Source organism: Cylas formicarius, unplaced genomic scaffold (assembly GCF_029955315.1).
Source record: "Cylas formicarius isolate icCylForm1 unplaced genomic scaffold, icCylForm1.1 PGA_scaffold_4__25_contigs__length_36172078, whole genome shotgun sequence".
In the NCBI taxonomy this organism is placed as follows: domain Eukaryota; kingdom Metazoa; phylum Arthropoda; class Insecta; order Coleoptera; family Brentidae; genus Cylas; species Cylas formicarius.
Window position 1 is genome coordinate 69,189 of NW_026844334.1, and position 21,852 is coordinate 91,040.

The 21,852-nt window shown below is 37.1% G+C and overlaps 1 protein-coding gene and 1 long non-coding RNA gene across 4 annotated transcripts in view; one reads left to right on the forward strand and one right to left on the reverse strand.

The window, feature by feature from the left end:
- Window positions 1-20,880, reverse strand: part of LOC132700378 (serum response factor homolog) — a 34,048-nt gene extending 13,168 nt beyond the window's left edge. Inside the window, exons 1-2 of one of the 3 annotated variants that reach the window (XM_060667648.1) lie at window positions 20,119-20,858; window positions 16,053-16,304 (exon numbers count right to left, since the gene is read on the reverse strand). In XM_060667648.1, coding sequence (XP_060523631.1) covers window positions 16,053-16,304; window positions 20,119-20,484 — 618 coding nt within the window. In that variant the 5' untranslated portion in view covers window positions 20,485-20,858. Of the gene's footprint in view, window positions 1-16,052; window positions 16,305-20,118 lie in introns of all 3 variants that reach the window. The other 2 variants (XM_060667649.1, XM_060667647.1) reach the window with 2 other exon arrangements.
- On the forward strand, window positions 5,143-10,893 carry LOC132700379 (uncharacterized). The gene is made up of 3 exons (XR_009618637.1): window positions 5,143-5,287; window positions 6,211-6,545; window positions 10,722-10,893. It is a non-coding gene; the product is annotated as an uncharacterized LOC132700379 (long non-coding RNA).
- Window positions 20,881-21,852: the final 972 nt, after the last annotated feature.

Here is a 21,852-nt window from a genome sequence, read left to right on the forward strand (position 1 = left end):
TGTAAGAATAATTTTTATTTTAAGAGAAATCAGTAGCCTACATCAGTGTTTGCGAAAATAGACAGGTGAAAATCCGTGCGCCTGCCACTGGGGTATTGTTTAAAAAAATGTGGTACACTAAATAATGCCTTTTGATAAGACGTTTGGGACATGCGTTAGAATGGACACAAGTATTGACGTTTAATTAAAAAACACCCTGTATATTTTTTAATTACGATCACTTTTTTCGGCGACCCGGAAGCACGTCACTGGGGCGGCGGCGGCGGCGGCAATCGGGAACCGCGCAGCGGCTGTCAAGCGTTTTGGCGCCGGGGTCTTTGATCATCCGGGCCAGTGACCCGGGGCGGCCATCTGACCAAAGTGGCGGCCCTCGGGGTGGCCGCCCCCGCGCCAATTTCGCGCCCCCACCGTGTGCCGCCCCCTGCCCGCGAAAACACCCGCGTCGGGGGCGGAAGGGGCGCGGAAGCTCGAGTATCGGGCCATTTGTCCCGGATGAAAAAGTGCGGGGACCGTTATCGCGCCATATGTTCTTCGGCCGGAGGAGAGAAATCGGGGGGCCTCTCTCTCTCTCTCTCTCTCTCTCTCTCTCTCTCTCTCTCTCTCTCTCTCTCGGCCGCTCTCTTAACATTCTGAACGCGGCGACTGATTTATCGGGTTTTGTGAGAAATATCGTCTCGGCCGTTCTCATCCCACAAAAATACGAATTTAATAAACAATTAACGAATATTTCTGGAGCCCTTGTTTCTTCGTTTCCGAGGCCGTTCGTCCGAAAAACGTCCCTTATTATGCGGGGCGTTGATCAAGTACCTTGACGGGGCGAATGTTTCACTAATTTCACGACAATAGGTCCAAAAACACTATTTTATACGGATTTTGATTATATTTTTGTTCGGTAACATGGTAATTAGACAAATTCAAAATAATAATAATAATAATAATAATAATGAATCTACAATTGAAATTGATAGTAAAGGGCTAAGAAAGTTAATTGCCTATAAAATTCTATAGATTCTCAGATTTTTCGTTGTTGGAAGAATTGATTAAACGCAAAAATTTTGGTTTTGTAGTTTTGTGTTTCTTTTATTTATTTCAGACTTCTCAGCCCAATAACAAATCGCAAACACAAATCGCATAAATTCCTGGTTTCTCAAACGAGTAGTAAATTTCTTACGAACTTTTGATATGCAGTTAATGAGGTTTTCAATATAAAGACGGACAACAGTGGCTAGCGCGAGGTGGGTTAAGCGACTCAGATTGAGACAATTTTACGACTCTATAAACAAGATTTTTGAGCCAGACAGATAGTGATATGACAATGTGTTAAGGTTTCAGCCTGTGCGCCTCAGTTTTTTGTAAACGGATATTTGAAACCGCAAAAATGCTCAAAAAACTCAAACCACCTAAATATAATATTCCAAAGCCCGAACGTCTTGCTCTAAAACGTCTAGAATCTAATTCCGATATCGTAATTCCAAGAAATATCAGGAAAAAATTCAAGATGTTCTTAGAAACGGATCCTATGATCAAAACATCCTGAAACATACGTGAAAAAGTCTGTCGCCCCTCAAGACTCTAAAATTCCTCATCTCTACGGACTCCCTAAGATTCACAAACCGGTACCCGTTCGACTATTGGTTTTCCGTAATATTTTCTAGCAAAATGTACCTTCTATATTAAAACCCTTTCCAGGGAAAACTGATAGTTTTATACTTAATTATTTTCATTTTATTGGATGCACAGAATTTTCTGGTTAGTTTCGAAGTAGGAAACTAATATAATTGAAATCTGACAATATGGAACCAAACACTTTTTTCAGTTTGAAAAAAGAGATCTTAAATTACATTAATTTTGAACTCATCACTAGCGCAATCGCGCAAAGCAATTTCTTCAAAAAAGCGGTTCATGTTCTATTGGATATATCTTTACAAAAAAAATGTGAAAACAGTCCCAAATTTAATCACTTATTTGTTAAAAAAATATCCTCACCGTGCTGGCTTTTACTGCGCTTCCTAGCGAAGATAAAGATTTGAATTAAATACAATTTATTAAAAATCATAATATAATTCAATGTAATTATATTCTAGTTATATTATACCTTTCACTTCACTCGTCAAATTTACTTCGAACTAGGAAGTAAAATAAATAAAAGCGAGTTCCAAGCTCATATAAGGTCACAAATATGCAATTTATTTATTTTTTTTTTTTTTAATTTACATTTATATGTAGAGGAATACGAGCAAATGGTGTAAATATACTTGGTACGTTAACACAATGAAATTAAGAATCTATCGATCAATCACCAGCGTCGGACGAAAGTTTATTGCAATTTGGTATGCGAGCAAAGGACGATTTTTTGTGAAACACTCAATCAAGTGTTGTCAAGTAAAGAACTAGAGGTGAAGAGGTTATAAATGTAATAGTAATTAAAAGAACAAATACTTTTTTTTTTCAAGCGTTAATAGATTCATAGATATACACAGGATACAACAAATCAGAGAGCTACAAAAAAAAAGACAACGGAGATAGCTCTGCTCTCTGGAATGTTAACCTAACTAGATATAGTGAAATATGAGTTTCATGTAAGATTCAGGAGGGAGGTTTGAACTTTTTGAATGCGATACTTCTCTATATTGGCAGTAACGTGACTTCTATACTTTAGAATAGAGTAAATACTAAATTTTTGCCAATGCCATAAAAAGGCAAAACATGGTTTCTTATAGAGAATTTTACGTTGCTCTTAATATTAGCAATTTACAAATATCATCGCAGCGGGTTTATTAGGATTAAGTGCGAGCATATATTGGGAGAAAAAACTACAAATATTATCGTAAGGATGTAAAAATCAGCAAACAGAAATGGACCTGAAATACTACTCTGAGGTACTCACTCGTTAACGGCCAAAGGCGTAGAGCTTGATTCGCTAAATGTTACATTTTTTGTTCCGACATTTTACTAAATCCTATGCGATGAAAAATTCAAATCAGGATTTCATGATTGATCATGTCAAAAGCTTCGCTAAAATCACGTAAAACGAAGGCAACATTTTGTTATAAACATAAGCCTCAAAAACATAACGAGACCTAAAATTTTAAAAATTGCAACGCAAGTTCAGAAAACTAAAGCAATATTTGATTACAAGTTAAATTTTCGCCCAACTGCCATATTATTAAACAAAAATATAATTGTTTCACTTGATTAGCGCGCAGTATGGATAAAACGATGTCACACGGACCTAGACTCACCGACACGCATCATTTGAAGGGTGAACGCCAGCAGACTTACCTGCAACAAACAAGAAAGAAATTAAAGACTACATTTTTTATATATAAACGGAACAAAGAAACTACCGCTTTTCGCTCGATCTAGCGCAGAGAATTGAAATTTTCATTTTTATTGGAGGTGAACAAGATTGCATTGTTACTACGAAGACGACCCGAGCCGCGGATTACACTTCTGCGAAACTGTGATGGAAAAGTGCAATTTTTACCGTCGCAAATCAAAATTAGCTTGATAAGTTAGATAGATGAATTTGGTTTCAAGTGAAAATGTACGAAAATTACATGATTGAACATTAGAATTGGAAATAAGGCAAAATAATATACCGATTAGTAAGTGGTCAAGAAGTATAAATAATTTCTTATCACATTTTTTAACAACATTCCTGACAACTTTAAACCTGAAATCTTAAATAATTTTAACTATCTAATACTTTTGCTTCTTTTATCCATTTTGTTTTTCTGTTTTTGCTTCTCATATTTCTAGGGTCAGTGTAAGGGCAGTCATTTGACTACTTCACCTAGAAATGTACATTGTAAATTATTATTATTATATTTAAATGAATTTGTTCCATATTTTAGCCATTCACTGTATCGGGTGTCTTAATAAGTAACTGAAAAACGAGTTAATCTTCCTCAAAATCGACAAAATTGGCCAAGAGATTATTTTTGAGGTTCTGAAACGCGCACCAGAGGGCGTAATTGTCATTTTAAATTTTCAAAACCGTTTTGCCGCAAAATTTGCTTATATTAACGACACTTAGAGTGAACACGATTTTAAAGGTGAGAAAATTTCAATTTTCTTTTGTTAGATGGATTTTTCCTATCGTCTGTTTACGCTGACACCGGAAGTACGAATTCGTGGTAAAAGTTAATAATTTGTATTCTGATTCGTTTAGTGTTAATCTCGATACCGAGCCCCTTAAAGCATATATAGCGGACCTTCCAGCATATCCGGATGGCGTAAAGCTATAACAATAATGCGACGAATTTGTGAAGACATTGAAAGAGTTACAAAAAATTGAAGGCCTAGTGTATAAAAGACCATCTTATATTAAAACCTGACAAAAAATCACAAGTCAATACATAAGTCCTTTAGACGTGTTAAGTGTCCAAATAGACCAAAACTAACTAAAAATTCGCATACAAAATTTCTAGGTACAGAACTTGACTGTCAATTAAGGTGGTCCATTCAAATAGACTTAATAGCTCTTATTTTGCTATCTCAACATTGAGACCTTCCTTAAATCTTACAATATCGTAAGTTGGGACAGAGCAGCGGAAAAAAAAATTGTGCAGGGATGTTTTTAGAACTAAAAAAAATCTTATTCCTACAAGCGTCGATTTACTAAAACTATTAATTGATATACATAAAAGTAGACACAACTTTCAAAAAAATCTAATGTTTATTCTTACTCGACGAGGAATAACCCGGAGTTAGGGTTAAAAAAAATTAATAACCGTTGCTATAAAAAAAAACACATTTTCATTCAGTGCATGGTTTCTGCTGGGACTAGAGACGTTGAGCAAAAGAAATGTTTTTTATAATCAACATTTTTGAATTTCGTGAAGCGATTTGGCTCTTTTGTTTGTTGTTCTTTTCCACATGAAATTTTGTATTTGTTTAATGTAATATTATACATATTTTTAAATTTTAAAAATAGTTAGACATATTTTTTCTCGGCGAAATTTTCGGTGTGGTTGAATAACCGATTTTTTTCAGTTATCAAACGTTATCAAATTCGAGTTCGGAACCAGTCGCGGCGAGGGCAAGAAGCGCGTGAATATCTCCGGCTCCCTAAACCGCCGTCCAAGCCCGGTAGCGACGACAATGGGCCCTCCATATACGGTACCAGAACCATGTAAGGTCCGCTAGAGGCGGGTACCGACAGCGTAGCTGCCGCTCCGCCGCCGCGGAACAGACACACGCTCGCAGTTTCTTTGGTTCGCTGCTGCCTGACTATTGCGTGTCGCTCGTTTGTCCGACTGATCGACCCGCGACCGGAAAAACGGTGAGTACCCATATTTTTACGCGAAAATTATAGAAAACTACTAAGAAAAAATATTAAATGGTATTCCAAAGTTAACGTTGTATAACTGCACTATATATATATTATTTTTATACTTTTTTTTCTTACACCGTAAAATGTACATAGCCGTCAAAAAAAAAAATATATATATATATATATATATATATATATATATATATATATATATATATATATATATATATATATATATATATATATATATATATATATATATATAAATAAATGAAGTTTATATACTATCTGTGGGATTGTTATCAACTCCGAAACTAGGTATTATTTTTTTATTTTTAAACCGTAAAGTTTTCGTAATCGGACTTGCGTTCCAAGAAACCCTCAAAAAAACATATTTTTAAAACTTTACTTTTTACTTTTTGCTGTATAGAAAACGACTTTAGAAAATCATAAATTAAGTTTATAGATTATTTGCGCAATTTTTACAGACCCATGCATGCTAAACAATGTTATACAACTATGACTATATATTGCCGTTCTATTTTTTATTCTTAGACCGTGAAATGTACATATGCACAAGAAACTCCTTCAAAAAACATATATACAATATGAGTACAAATATTTTCGTTTTTTTTTTATAGAAAACTAATAAAAAAAAACTTTTTACACGATCGGCCTCAAAGATTTCTATATCATCACGAAGCAACATACTTTTTTTTTTCACAAAAGGTGCGCACGTAATATAGAAGATGTTAGCAGATCGTAGTTTACAGACACCTAAGATTTTTTTTGCAAATTACACTCTAGCTTCCCCGTCTACCTACTTTAGTAATAAATAGCGTAGAAAAAAGCGAAGAAAAACGTCCAACAATCAAAATTCGGTACCAAACGCTGGTCGTAATTACGTCGCAACCGTCCTCTCTCGATTTCAGTAACCCACGAGTCGATCTTCCAGTGTGCGGCCGGCTTTTGACCTCGTGGTCGCCCCATCTGGCCGCGAAACGGCGATTCTCGGGGGCGGCACGGGTCCCGCCCCCGACAGGAGTCGACTGGAGCGTCGTACTACCCGGAAAGTTCCCGCGGGAGCGGTCGCACACGGCACGGGGGCGAAGCCCCGCGCGACACGGGGCGAAAAGCGAACAGGTGCGACCGCGAGGCCCCCCGCACCGCGCCCGCCGCCGCCGCTCCGCGGCCCGAAGAAAACGAGAGAGACGAGAAGTCGGTCAGATATCGCGACCGAATGACGTCGGGGTAGACCGTAGGTCAGGTGGGTCTTTCGATTTGTATTTAATTTTAAAGGGAGTTCGACTTCTCAAAAAAAAACATTTATTAAAAAACAATTTAATAAATACTAAATTTTCTTCGTTGTCGCGCACACATACCACCTCTATCAAAAAGTTGCCGGTATTTATTTAGAAAATTAAAAATGCAAATATATTCGTCCAAATCTATATCGTCTTCTTCGAAGTAATCCCCCATCGACTGCATGTCCCTCGGTGTTTTCTATCCGCTGCTATCACGCATTCCCCGTAGTTGTTTTTTGACTCGATCGAACGAAAAGCAGTCACAGGGAACTAAATCAGTCGAATTCCGTTTCCAGCTCAGAATTTTGATCTCTTTCGGCGAATTGCCGGTAAAATACTCTGCGTTTACTCTCTGGTCAATGCACCTTCGGAATCCATGAAAATTGCGAACCTTGCTTTCTTTTTTGACTTTTTTTTTCTGGTCTCGACCCCTTTGGCTAATGTCTGATATTTTTGATGAATGTGGAATCGGATTTGTGTCGACAGTCCGCCACTGTGCCCGATTGCCAAAACACTTTTCTAACGTCTCCAGCAAATTTAAATCCATTTTTAATGGTATTCTTGGTTACGTAACTGTTGCAGACATAAAGCTATGACGCTAAAATTTAGAGGGACCTCGACAACAAATGTACCAACTTAATAAAACAAAAGAACACCAATCAGGACAATGGATCGTTATTCCGGGAACTTTTAGATCAAGGGGTTGGTACGAATGCCTAGGTATTCTGCAAACTGGGCATTGCGCAAAATCACTACAATTCATTAAAGATTTTTGTTTTCTCAAAGAAACTTCAACATTCTACCGTATAACTAATTTAAAAAACTTCTCCGTTTCACCTGTGTCGGATGTTGATAAATCAGTTTCGGTTGAGCTCCAAAGTACACACACACGAATCCAGAATATTTGTAATTAGTGTTAAAGGTGTGTTTATTGCTTATTAGAATAATAAAATAAAAAAATATTAACTATAGCAAGTGAAAAAAATATATATAAATAGCAAAGAAAATATCGATCAGCATACCCCGGCCCTCCATTGAAATTATTCATTATTAATCATAGTTAATCATGAGGTTAGATTCAACATCCTACTACAAAGAAAAAACAAATCCACCAATTTTTAGTCAAAATCTACAAAACGTTTGCACCCTATTGAAACAGCAACTTACGTTTAATATGAATAAATAAATAAAATATATAAAATATACGAAAAAGCTTCGTTTTAAATTAAATTTAAATATAAAAATAATTTTGGTGGATTTGTTTTTACAAAAAATAGTTAGGATGCAATGGCACGCCACAGAAATTAACAATTTTAATCGAATAAAAAAATAAAAATATAAGAAAATACATAACAAAGTAAAAAACAACCACAATAAACGGGTATTTTAAAACATTCAGATTACATGTAAAAATTCTTCCAGTCTGTAAAAACAATGAGGGAGAAACTATTTGTTAATGTATTTTTTAAAACCTTTAATTCTTTTTTTTACTGCATAAGTTATCTTACATTTGATTATTTTAAATTTAGAAATATTAGGATTACAATTGAACAAGTGAAGGCAAATCCGCTTTTTTTTATATAGATTCCTGACACACTATAAGTACAGAGACGGCAGAGGCACATGATCAGAAGTGATTTTTGCAATTTTTGAAGCTGTACCGTTCTAACCTGTACACTGACTCCATATTTGAATGGAAAAGCATCTTATTAGCAGTAAATGCGTTTCTATCATTTGACAAGAGAAAAAAAACACCATTCATATTCGAACATTCTGAGAGTGCAAAACGTGGATAAAAACAAATACTAAATGTTCGACTGTAATCCACTGTTGCCGTGTTATTCTCGCGTTAGAGACGGGCGAGGCAACAGCAACAATGGACTCGAGTCAGACATTTAACACATTCAATTTGTCAGGAAAAATGCGTCGAAAACGTCTTTTTATTTATCATCGGGTTGTCCGGTCAATGAGGAACGCGTCCCGCAAATTGGGCTCGGTTTGCAGAATACCTAGACTGGATAAGTTGAATTAAATGGGCACGTTTTATGGGGAGTTCTTTTCTTTAAAAATACGCTAAAACGTGGTTAAAAACGTTTTGTATTATGGTAAATTTTAATAATATATTCAACAAAAACATCAACAACAACAAAAAAATCGATAAAATTATCGAGAACGACCCCATTGAAATTTATAAAATTATAGAAAATCGTGACCCGCCACTGAACACACTGCCGCGAACGTCGATTGCGACGTTGCCGGATTGAAAAAAAAACACCATTTCAATGATAACGTTTAAGGAAATATTAGCGAGACATTTCGTCAAGCTATGATTAATGTAATTTTTAATTTTGAAATACATAAAAATATCATCAAAATGAAAATATTTGATAATAGATGGCGTTTCAACACAAAAGGAGGAGCTTCTTAATTTAAAATAAAGGTTGGCTTGTTTGGGTCAAAAGCCTATTGTTAGGAAAATATCGCGCAGCAAATATGGCGAAAAACAGTGTTTTTATTTTTTTATTTTAATAACGAAAACAGGTAGAACAAAGTATTAATGTTATAAAAGTGTTGGGACACCACTATTCAGATTTACACGGTGACGTGGAAACAAAATAAATTTCGATAGACGGATCTCCATCGGAAATATTTGTCTCCCGCATTTTTTTTTGTAAAACTTAAACCCAGTTTAAAAAAAAACCGAATGCCAATAAGCACAATTCGCCATTATTGAATCAAAACTCTTATTAATATAAAATTAAATCAATTAATAATGAATTTTCTATTAAATCAGTCATAATTTCGTATTTTTAATCAACAAGAACTATAGTAGTCTAAAAAAACTATGCAATGATATATGATATATTTCTCTGATGGTGTTCTTTTGACCAAACGTTCAAATAATAAACCAGCCCTTATTTTGAACAAGTTTTTCGGCGATTCTTTGGAAACACCCCGTACATCTAGGCTTACAAATAGGCGATCGAAAATCGAACATTCGACTCGGTGTCGCGTACCGATTAAAACTCACGAGCTTAATTGGCGTTTCCAAACAAACTAATTGGAACGAACGGCGAAAAAGTCCCCAGTTACTTTTCGAATGCAAATGCGCTTTTAAATTTACTGTCATCGCTGTGACAAATCCGTGCGCCAATTAATACGGGGGCACAAAAGTATTTGCGTAACAGTTGATTTTTGTTGATGTTTGGTAGTTATATGGAAAATATAACGTGCATAAAACAATATTTCCGGTTTTTTTTCTCGGACCATAGTATCGTCCGGTTCATTAATAATGCCGAATAAATGTTAAAATTTGAACCAGAATGACTTCTTACCCTCTACCGAATTCGTTGAAATTCGGTAGGGGTTTTGGTGTTTTTTTTAAATTTGGGCAACTGGAAATGCGATTTTTTTCGGTATTCGTGGAAAAAAAATAACTCGTTTTATCAATATCGAAAGAAAATTTAAGTGCAGTGTTTGTTTAGAAAAAATCTTATATTTTCCTGATCCTGACCTCACATTATTCAAGCTAAAGGGTAAAATGCTGTGACTTTATTTAAAAAATATTTCTACCCGGTACTGTGAAACTAATTGACGTACACCACTGTAAACGTTAGATTGGTTCACACTGGGGCCCCCCAAAGTTGTTCGCCAAATTTTTTAGAAATTTAGCAAAACCTTTTTAGTCACATTAAAAATAAATATTGTATAGTAATAAATATAAATTAAACAGTTAAACCCGTGTTTTTTTTTAAAGTGATGATTAAAAATTAATTTTCGGCTTTTTCCGGACATTTTAAATTAAGCGCCGGAACTACGCAACTCTAACGTTTACCGCACGGTAGAAATATTTCCAGTTAATAACGAATCGATAAGAAAAGCGGAAGAGAAACAATTAAAAAACGAATTTTCTTTCGTATTTTCACCAAGGTCCCGCGTGGGAAGCCGGCGTTTCAAATCGTTCTGTCCCAATCATCAACCCACGAAATTTAATCAATAAGCGACGCGTTTTAATAGCGGATTTTTTTTACGTCGTATTTAATTAAGCCGTACGTACGGGCGGTCGTAGCTTTCAAATTTAATTAAGCCCGGACGATGAAAAAACTGCCCCGGTAATTAAGTTTTTTTTTGTGTTTCAGGACGTCGACCGACGGGAACCAATGGGAACGCCGTCCATGCCATAGTGCCCTAGTATAGTGATATTTGTAAAAATTACGTCCGTGCTGAATAAAAGCTTTAAATGTATCATTAGGGTGCGACGCACTCTTTTCTCATGTAAATAAAAACCTTGGGTAGTTACGCATTGGTTTTCCTTTCCTTACCGTAAACGCTCGTGAGTATTAATCGATACTTACAAAAATTGCGCCGCGCGATCAGAATAAATGAAAATACGTAATGATTGGGAAATTCGTTTATTATTTTACAAAATCTACAACAAGAAAATTTTGAACGACATACTTATTCTAAGTTGACTAGATGACGTTCTTGCCGCGGCACAAAACAATTTGGGACTGGAGTGGACGCGACGACAAGAACGATAACGTAATATTCGCACCAAACGAATGGCACGCATCGATATATATATGGCTTTTGCTTTGCGAGCCTAACTTTAAATAAATATTCGCTCAATGTGTGTGTATATATAAATATTAAGGCACTTTGGCCAGCAAGGGTAGATAAAAACTTTCAGGGAAACAAACCACAACGGAACGGCTGTACAACGACTAACATATATATATAAAAAATATATAAAGGTTCTTCGAAAAATACATTATATTTACAACAATCACACCGCGTCCAAGTAGCGGCCATCTTTCGAGATCGTCGCCGGACGTGCGAAAACGCCGAACACCTCGCGTATGACTAATCCGCACGACCCGATTATATATCCTTACGATCGATGTTCGGCCGGAATAAATTTTATTCAGCAAAGCGTGGAAATTGGGTGACATTTCTATATATAATATATAATGCAAAAGTTCCGACGCAAAAAGGAAATATTAATTTGACAAAACGTCGCGCGTTACGGGCGCTGTCAGCTCTCTTTTTGGTTCGATCGAGTTGTATACGTACGACGTTCGCTGTCGCGTTCGCGCCATTTTTTGCATCTTACGCGTCGAGGGCTCGGAGGAAGAGACGGGTTTTATAGCGACCTCACTGTAACGTTGTCGATTGACGACTTTAAGAAAAAAACAGTTTATAATAAACGATCGTATTGTTACGTAAAATATCTACGAGTTAGCGACCATCCTCCGTCTTTTATTTTGTAATCCTACCGGTCAGGAGTGGGATAAAACTTGTAGAACGACGGCAAATCGTAATTAATTAATCAATCAAAAACGGTACGTTGCGTTTGACGAATTTTGGAAATTAATTTATTTAAAATCAGTCAATCGCTTGTTGCGATTAAGAGAGACGATATTAAAGGACGCGTGTGGTTGTTAAGTCAAAGGTTACCGGCAGTAGCTACGGACCAGACAAACGTTCGATAAAAAGGACAAGGTCGTACAGTAACAAGTTTTCGATAACTTCAAAGTAATACTTTTTTCAAAACTTCTGGATTTACTTCAAAGTAAATACAATTATTTCAAGATTGGCCATACTTGACGGAAACTAAACAATCGTGCCTAAGGCTAAGGTTATAGTGGATGCGTATTCTGACGAACACGTCGGAATTGTTGTTCAGATGTCAGTGGTTATAGTGCACGCTAATAATTCGGTTGTGTTAAAATATTCAAGATGGATGACAATGAAAATGTAGCATATTATTATGATTGCCAATTTTTATTGGGTGATGAAGCGTACCCACTGAAGACGTATTTGATTAAGTCATATGCTAGACAAAATCTTACAAACGAAAAGCGGATTTCTAACTACCGCCTGTCTAGGGCTCGACACTGCATTGAATGCGCATTATACTGCACAATATACTAATTGACATTGAAGGAGTTCCAACACAACCCGAACAAAATATAAACAACCATGAAATATCTGTTTCAAGACGCTACAACCATTATGGAGCAGAATTATTTTTGCAGCCCTTACGGCGAAATACAATTCCAATATAATATTTTTGCTTAAAAAATTCTTTAGCGATTTTTTCCTATTTCTGGCGAGAAGTATCTCTATTATCATAGTTTTTTTGCTTCATATCCCATAAAGATTTATTTTCAAAAACTAAACTGATTAGGTTTTCCACACCTATTGTCAAAGGAACCAATTTATAAACAAACAATAAACACAAATCGCAACGGTTCGGAACAAAATATCAAAATTGTTTGAACGTTCAGCTTATTCTGAGGAATTTGTACGTAATCTGACGAGCGGGCCGCATGCAGTATAACCAGAATAATTGCCTTTATATGTTTTGATTTTTTCGTGCGAGTTCTGATGTGTTCATCAGAACCAGAATTGTCATGGTTGCTTTACATTCGATCCGACTATGCTTTCTGTCAATATTACCGTTTCTTCTAATAAAATTATATCGCGATTTGTACGTACGTCAAAGCAATCTACTGGGTTGTTTTAAATTCAGGTTGGCTTAAGTAGAATATAGAGTTAATCCGAATTTTCGTGCAAATGACAGTCGCTTCGCAATTTTCGTTTATATTTTGACGGGTACGGAAGCATGTACTCGTGAAGTGAAATTCGCATAAACTTTGGCATTGTTTCGGTATTGTGAAAACAAAATTTTTTAGAAAATCCCGTTAAGTGGTTATCAGGAAAAATTATTTCGTTTTGCTTGAAACGAGTTGTAAAAAAATAAATCATAATCGATAAATAATGATAATAACGCTGAGGAATCGATCCCGTCGTCGCATTTACATGTTGAAAATACGCGCGAGGCCATAAAATACGTTAACGATGCCGCATCATTTTTCCCGATTTGCCCGGTATACGAGAAGTAAATTCGAATTAATAACCATTTTTCTAACGCAAACCGGGTCTCCGACTTGTCGCCCGTATTAAAGGGGGGCGGAGGGGCGCCACGATCTAGACGCGATAAAACTTAGAAAATAACGTTACGTGAAAACAGGAAATTTTCGCCTAATTGAAGATGGCCGTCGCTACAAATGAAAATAAATGCACGGTACTCGATTAAATTAACGAAGCGGCATTCTTACGGGGAGAGAGGGAGAGAGAGAGAGCCGGTCAGAAAACTTAATTGGGACTTTATTTTGTGCTATTTTTAACGTCCCATCATCGATCCCGATTATTAATTGGGTGGCGGATGTTAATTCGGTTGGTTCCTTTCGAACGTGGGTTTTTCGGCCCGGGAAGACCGAAAACTCGGGTCTTGTTTGTACGAGATTTTTGGCAGTCGATAAAATTTTAAAAAGAAATCGTACCGTATAATGTTAAAATTGGTATTAGTTTGTTTCGCCCGATTGCCTTTTTTTACGCTAAAATGTGCATTTGTCCAAGAAGTTTTCGACGAAGCGCACCGGATTTTTACTGGAAATGCTGAAAAGGTTCTCAAAACATCATTGAACGGTTCAACCAACTCGTATAGTATTTACAGGTTATTTTTGACGTTTTTCATTGTCAGAAATGCCGCACTTTTCGTTGTTATTACTGTTTATAGCGGACGGATCCTGATTAGAAAATCAAAATAGACGGTTTTCGAGGATTTCAAAACAAAGTTTTATCTGAATCGTGTGAGGGTCCGGATAGGAAAACTGAGCGTTTATTTTGAAGATAAGTACAAACAATGAACTTATGAAAACTGCCTATCATAGAAAGAAAAGGGTGAGCCGGGCGTTAGAAAATAAAAATGGGGATTAAAAACAGTTTAAAAAACACCGCGAATGGTTTGAACAATTTTTGAAGATATCAAAAGAAAGTTATACTAATTGAGCGGTAAAAGCAATATTTTTTTGCTACACTTCCTAAATCATATACCAACTGATTTCTCAAAATACTTGTTTTTACCTACTATATCTCTGAATAATACAAAATCAATCTCTAAACAAAAATACGTGATATAAAAATATAAATAAATTCTAAGCCTACAGATCTCGCATGTTATATTTTTTGTTTCTCAATTGGAAAATATTACGAGAGTTTCTGATTTCGGAGTTTTTTACTTTAATCTTCAACTGCATAAAAAAATCTTTTTTTTGTAATTCCACTTCTTTTCTGTTATTTTATAATTTTAAATTATAAAACAAATAAACTATAGCCAAACACTTGAAGTTATTTCAATCGTTTGTGCTATTCTCTACTTTAAAATATCCGGGTTCCCGCTTTATTTCCCATCCATATGTTACCTCATATTTCTCATTAATAATCGTGAAGATATACAAAAGCTTCGGAAAATGGCCGCTTGATTTCGCTCCACGAATCGCACTTTTAAAATTTGGATTTTTACCGGAACAGCGCAACAACACAAACGTATAGGCCACCAATAACAAAGCAGGGGTTTTCGATTATTGAAACGAATTTTTGAGGAATGAGTGTTTCTGCAAAATAAGACAGAATTTCTCAAAAAGGTGTCGATCACAATTTCTGACATTTTCTCAGTGCAAATCACCCCGCATTTTTAAAAAATTCTTACTTAATTCAAAATTCGGGCACAATTAAATTAGAACAAAAAATGTTCAAATTTTGACACTAATTTATTGGTTTACGATAGCTGTTTCGGCAACAAATTATTTTCTAGAAATTCCGACTTAATTCAAAGTTCTGAACCATTTTCAAAAAATTTGGGCTTATTTTTCAGGAAATTCTCACTTCCTTTTCTGAAATTCTAGATTTATTTTAAAGGAATTCTGACCTATTTTCTGATTTAAGCGAAAATTCTGCTCTATTTTTCAGAAATTGTCAAGTAATTTCCGATTTATTTTCCAAAAATTTTGACGTATTCATCAGAAATCTTGATTTAACTTAAAATTCTGACTTATTTTTAAGAAATTTTAACTTAACTTACTATTTTCCAAAAATGTTACCTTAGTTTTCAGAAATTCTGACTTATCTTCCAAAAACGCTTAACTTATGTCCCAGCAACTGACTTATCTTTATAGAGATTGATTTATTTTTCAGACTCGTTTTCGCGAAATTCCTCATTTTTTTCCCCCGTTAAACTAACACCCGTCCCTACCGGACTCGAGATGATTTGTTGACAACATTAAGAGCGAATTTGTCGGCGAAAATCGATCGATTCAACAACAGACGAACCGACAGCGCGTTCATTGCCTAAAAAACAATTCGAATCTAACGGGATCCCCGGCAGAGGGCGCTCGCGACTACCGTTGCGAGTGCGAGTGCATATGCGAGTGGGGATGCTGGGGATGGCCGTAACCCTGGTGGGGAGGCGGCAGCGGGCTCGGACACGCCTGCGAGTAACCGCCGTGTTGCGGCGATCCCCCCAGCCCCAAGTGGCTCTGCTCCAAATGCGAATAGTGCCCCTGACTAGCGAGCGAATGGGGATGGGGATGGGTGTGGGGCGAGCCGTAAGCCATTTGTCTTACTTTGTAATCGTCGTCGGACGTGTTGTAGGTGAGCTCCGTCTCCTCGAAGCCGGTCGCGGACATTCTTTGGTCGCCGCCGGCAGATCCGGCTGGCGGATCGGGCGAGTTCAGACACGTCTGGATCAGGGCTTTGCCCGCCTCCGACGTGATCATCGGCTGGAGTTTCCGCGTAGCGAACGTGTACACGTGGCCCGTTTCCGACGCCACCAGCAGCATCACCTGGGTGCCGGTCAGCGTCGACAACTCGTAGGCCTGGAGATAGAAGCGCCCTCTGAACAACCCATAGTAAAGATGAATTTGAAAGTGTCAGTTTTGGTCAGTTTGAATCGCGCACCAGGGAAAGGAGGCACCTGTACCTTGCGTGTATAAAAATTTACCTTACCGGTTTTCCTTAGTCAATTTCAGACAAGTGTAGAGTAATCCGATGGGAACTTCCTTCCATTTTTAACGAATAAGTTTTGTTGTCATTTTCGAGCAATTTCATTAAAAACTGGTATTAAGGTAGAGCATAAAAAATTTTTGAAGACTAATTTGGTGAAATGATACATCATTCCGGCTGATTCAATAGTAGTTAGCAGTTGGTCTTTCATTGGTAGTCGTAGGTAGTTTTGAATCCGTTTTGCACTTTTTTATCCACTAAAGACCATCGTTTATGTTTGTGTCTGGGTGGGACAAAAATGTTTTGGTTACTTTTGACCAATATTTACTAATATACTAAAATCAGTCAAAAATGTTTCGTACATTACAGATTTTTTATTGGTTAGGGTTTTGACGTGCCTTCTAAAAAGAGTCAAAAATAAATTGCTGGTTTTGTTTAATTCTAATTTTGATATATCTGCTAAAAATTTGATTTGATTTGAAAACGTTTGATCAATTTTGGCTATAATGCATGAGCAAAAAATTAGTATGTATTACTGGTTTCGGTTAATTAATTAATTAATAATTAATTAATGATAACCCGTGGTTTTAAAAGTATCGACCAATGAAACGCAGCTCTACAGCAGACGAAAAAATTCCGATAAAAGTAGTTAAATTTAAAATATTAAAAAATTAATAATATAAAATGCTGTTTGCATCACTAATCTGCAGAATGCCTCTTATAGATAAAATTCTTCTCAACATCATATTTTAAGGCATCGAATTTCAAAGTGTTTTTTTTAATTTAATGTTCCAAAACCGATGTTTAATTGAGCAACAAACCTATTTGCAAGAATCTATTATGATTGCCATATTACAGCGTAGTCATCCAAAATCTAAATGAACGTTTCGATTCCCACCGACTCCGAAAATATTTGCTGCAGTTACTTTAACAATCAAATTTCTTTGTTCTATGGCCAAAAACCAGAGTCTTTGGGTAACATATCTCCAACGATCATCATTTCTGTAATATCATTGGGATGTTTTTATCTAGACTATCAAACTCTCTGGGTTGTCTTGTTTGTTCACGATTCATTTCGCACTGATGAATAGTGTATTTGTGTAAGAAATTTCTCAATAATCATTAATACGTTTCTAATTTCCTATCAAAGCGCAATCTTGGAATCTGCTACAACTTTATTTGATATTTACATTTTCTTCACAATATAATTGAAATTCAGATCAACAAGAATCTCCTCTTAGTTTATACTATTTAAACAAAAGTTTGTTTTATATTGTTTACGCTTACGACCTAAGAAAATAAGTTAACAACACGATGCGTTGTTAGCTGATTTTAAACCTGGTGAAACAGATTGCGGATTGTCAGCCACCATTGTTATTTTGGCAAGAATCTTTAATTAACGATAACCATAATTGCAAGCAAGGAATATAACAGGTAGAATTGTTGAGTGTTGCTTTCTACCAATGAGTAGGGTCAGGTGTGGGGTTATTCACCAACAAAAAAAAGGTGAAAATCTTTTTTAATTATAATAGACGCCAGAATGATACGAAAATTTTACACTGCTAACATTGTTATTGTTATTTGTTGTTGTGCAGGTTCCGAGAAGAAGTAAAATGTAAAAAAAAGCCGAGATGACAGCCAACTTCCGAAGCGGAAACGCTAGACGAAGAAAAAGAAAATTCTTTTTTTTTTCTTGTATTCTTAATTAATTTTTTAGTATCACCACTTGTTTGATTTTTTGATATTTTATAAAATCGAAAGTTTTATAGGAGCCGCGATAAAATAAATTTTGGAAACCATGGATGGATTCAGCGAAATATCCGCCATATCCGCCCTGCTTATACCGATAAAACTGCCAATTATGAAGCAACTATGAAAATAGACCATCATTTAATTAAAAGAAAATATGGATGCGGAATGTTTCGATTATGTATTTTATTTATTTATACATCCGGAAGTCGTCGAGAAATTACTGATGTTATATTGACCAGCCTGTACAAAAGACAACCAATGCTCCGCAGAGACCAAAAGTACGTTATTCTTTAGCGATTTTAATCTCAAATTTAAAAAAAAAGAAAAACGTGTTAAATTATTGGCTTCGTATTAATTAAAAAACCTAAAAAATGCCAATTTGCGTGTAATTAATCACTTTTAAATTATTTGTAAAGTTATTGAAATGCGATTGGAACTAACTCGTTCGGTATATTTAGAGCTGTCTAAAAAGAATTGGAATTATTAAAAAATATATATTTGATAGTGGCCAAAACGAATATTTATTTCAAATTTTGGAAAGGAATGTGTTTGATTCAAATAACATTGTTTTTTGAAATCCATTTAAGTGAAATACACATTCACTTCTTTCAACCAAATAGTTAATTGACTAATTTAACTGCCGTTATTTGCATGAAAAACATTTATTATACTTTCCATTTTTTTTATTTGGTCGAGGAGTTCAATATTTAATATAAATAAATTGACCGTATATCTCAATTTGTTCAGTTCATGTGCTTTTCATGTTAAGAGATGCGGTATTTAGTAGTTTCTAAATCCGAAATGACAGCAAACTGATGTTATAACATATGAATAGTATTTGCGGTAAAGTATATAGATTAATATGAAGGATTCTTATGGAATATCCCATGAAAATAAAATTAAATTTCATTTCAGGTTTTGGTAATTTAAAATAAGTAATATTGGCAAAACTAAGCAAAACTATAGTTTTCATTTGAAAAAAAAAATTCGCTGCTGTTTTTTTATAAGGCTTTAATTGTAATCATTTATCAACCTATATAAATAATTATCGACTGAACGTGTTTACTGAATCAAACTTAAAGAGGAAGCGGATAATTAAGAAAATAAATTTCGAAAAAATACTTAGAATAGGATATTATGCGGGTTTGGTTAGATTTAAAATAAAATAGACGAGTTGTTGCAGAAAAATGGACATACACGTATGAAACGATCCAGAATTAAAAAATTAATTGGAAATAATATATTTTCGCCGTGGATAAGTCAAAGCGTTACATATGAACAATCGAACCGTTTAGAAAAATAAAGTTGATTTCAACATTATTGAAAGTCCCGAGGAAACGTGTTTCTTTCGCGAAGAAAATTACTCGATCAAAACTAAAAAAATTAAAAAACATTATTTTCGGGCCGGTATTGAAAATTTCGGGAATTTAATCCTTTTCTTGACTAATGTTTTAATTAAATTCGCGTGCGGAGCGACACTATCGTGAGCGGCAACACTGTGCGCGTTCCTGGGAGTTCGCCAACGCGATCGTCGCGTTCCCGGGAATAAAAGCGAACTTGGTACCCCAGAAACGGGAACTGACCGGGGCCGGACATTTGGCAACGCGAGCGTCGGTTCGGCCGATACTCGCGCATCTGGCGGCAATTATAGCTATTACGTAGCGTTCCCTCGCGTTAATTATCGCGATTTTATCACCGACGCGGTCCTTCGCGGCAACGCGCCCCTTGCCGAGTCGGCGGTTCGGTTTGGTCGGCCGGGAGAACGGGAATATCGCGATAACGCGACACGTGACCGACGTAAACGCGAGCCGGCAACGTCGCGCGGCGTCAACGGCACTCGGAACCAAACAAAACGGTCAACAAGACACTTCGGACGTACGGAAAGCACGTGGTACCGCATGGCAACGTCGCGCGTGTCTACGTTAAACGGCTCACCTTCTTCATGATCCCCGTTTTCCGCTTGGAAAACGTCGTGTATCTGCGCAGCTTGTTCTCGATGTATTCCATCTTAATTTTGACACGACCCTTGGTCTTTTTCCCGTTGCCGGGCGGCGACTTTTTCGCCTGCAACGCGCCGTACGTATCATCGTTGATGTCGTTCACCCCGCACGCGTCGAGGCCGACGTTCTGCTGCTGCTGCAGACCGCGCTCGTGGGCCATCGTGTGCCGCGGCGACAATTGCAGGCTCGTCGACGGCCTGCCCAAACCGCCGCCGTAGATCTCGGGCGGCGTCTCGCCACTCAGCAGGTTCATGCTGTAGCCCAAGTTAAATCGGGAATCTCTCCCGCCAGGCGGTTCCATTTCGCACCACAGCTTGATCGACGGTACGGGAAGCGCGGCGCGGACAAAAACTGCGTGACGAAGCGCACGCACGCAAACAGCTGACGACGACACCGCACGGTCGAAGACTGACGAGCCGCGCGCTCCCGCCCAGCGCTCCCCCACGGCCAATGTTGGCACTAGGGGCGCGCGCGTGCGCGCTCGACCGCCTCCCTCCCCCACCCGCGCTCTGACGCGACGACGGACGCGTGTCGGGTTCGAACGCGTACGTTTCCCGAATATACTCTCAAATTTCGCTTGTTTGACGGAAAAACGGTCGAAATTACGGACGCGGATCTCGACGGAGGCTGCGAACGCGATCGAGTGGGACGGCGGCTCGGGACTGCCCAACTCCATATTTGGACGTCGAACGTTGCCATGTACGGCAAAGATACCTTAAATGGTGAAACGCGATCCCTCCTTCTCTCGGTGCGTGTACCGGCGATCGCCGGACGTGATTTCGCTGGTGGGGGGTGGGGGAGGGGAGCGATTTTCGGCACGAGCCGCGCGAGGGCCGCGAAGACGCTACCGAATCGGGGTTGGTAGGTGGCGCTTCCGCGCCCGTAAATCAAGGTAGATGGCGCTGTTTAAACTTTAACATTATGCAAATATCGGATGTGGCTGAAGTTAGATTTGGATTTTACGATACGGATTTACGAATATTACAGTGGACCAGTTCGTTATTTACCTTAATTTAAAAAACGTATTCCTGTGGAAACTCCGAGAAATTAAGCCATGAAATATTGTAACGGAACTCCCAAAAACCATGTTCAATGTTGCTACATAGAAAATAACCCCTTTTCCGCTCGCATCACCCTAAATAATTCGTTATATTTATTACGCAATCTCAAAAAAATCTGACGTTGTCCCAGATATTGAATTATACCATTAAAAAGCCACTTAAGAGAGCTGCAAAATAACTCAACTACTTTGAAGCGGTCGTTAGCATATATAAAACTACCCCAATAATGAAATAATTAAATGTTCGTTTTATTTTTTTCGGAATATCAAAAAAAGCTGACGTCCCAGATATCGAATTGGACCACTTAGGAGAGCTTCAAAACCATGTACTACTCAACCACCTTGAAGCGGTCGGAAAGTTATGATACTACCGACCCCGACTATAAGATGCCCACCATTCGTTTTCAAATGGTTGTCATATTTAAAATGTTAAGTTGCACACTCTGTATATTTTATCATGTTTTATTGCTATGGTTAATTTTAAGTTAATTTTCGAAAGGTGTATATGCCTGTCTCTTTTTGTTTCTGAATTATTTGAAAAAAAATGTACAACCGGCATGTTAACTATTGCTCCTAATTCGGAAACGATTCAAATTGTTTTTTCTTTAA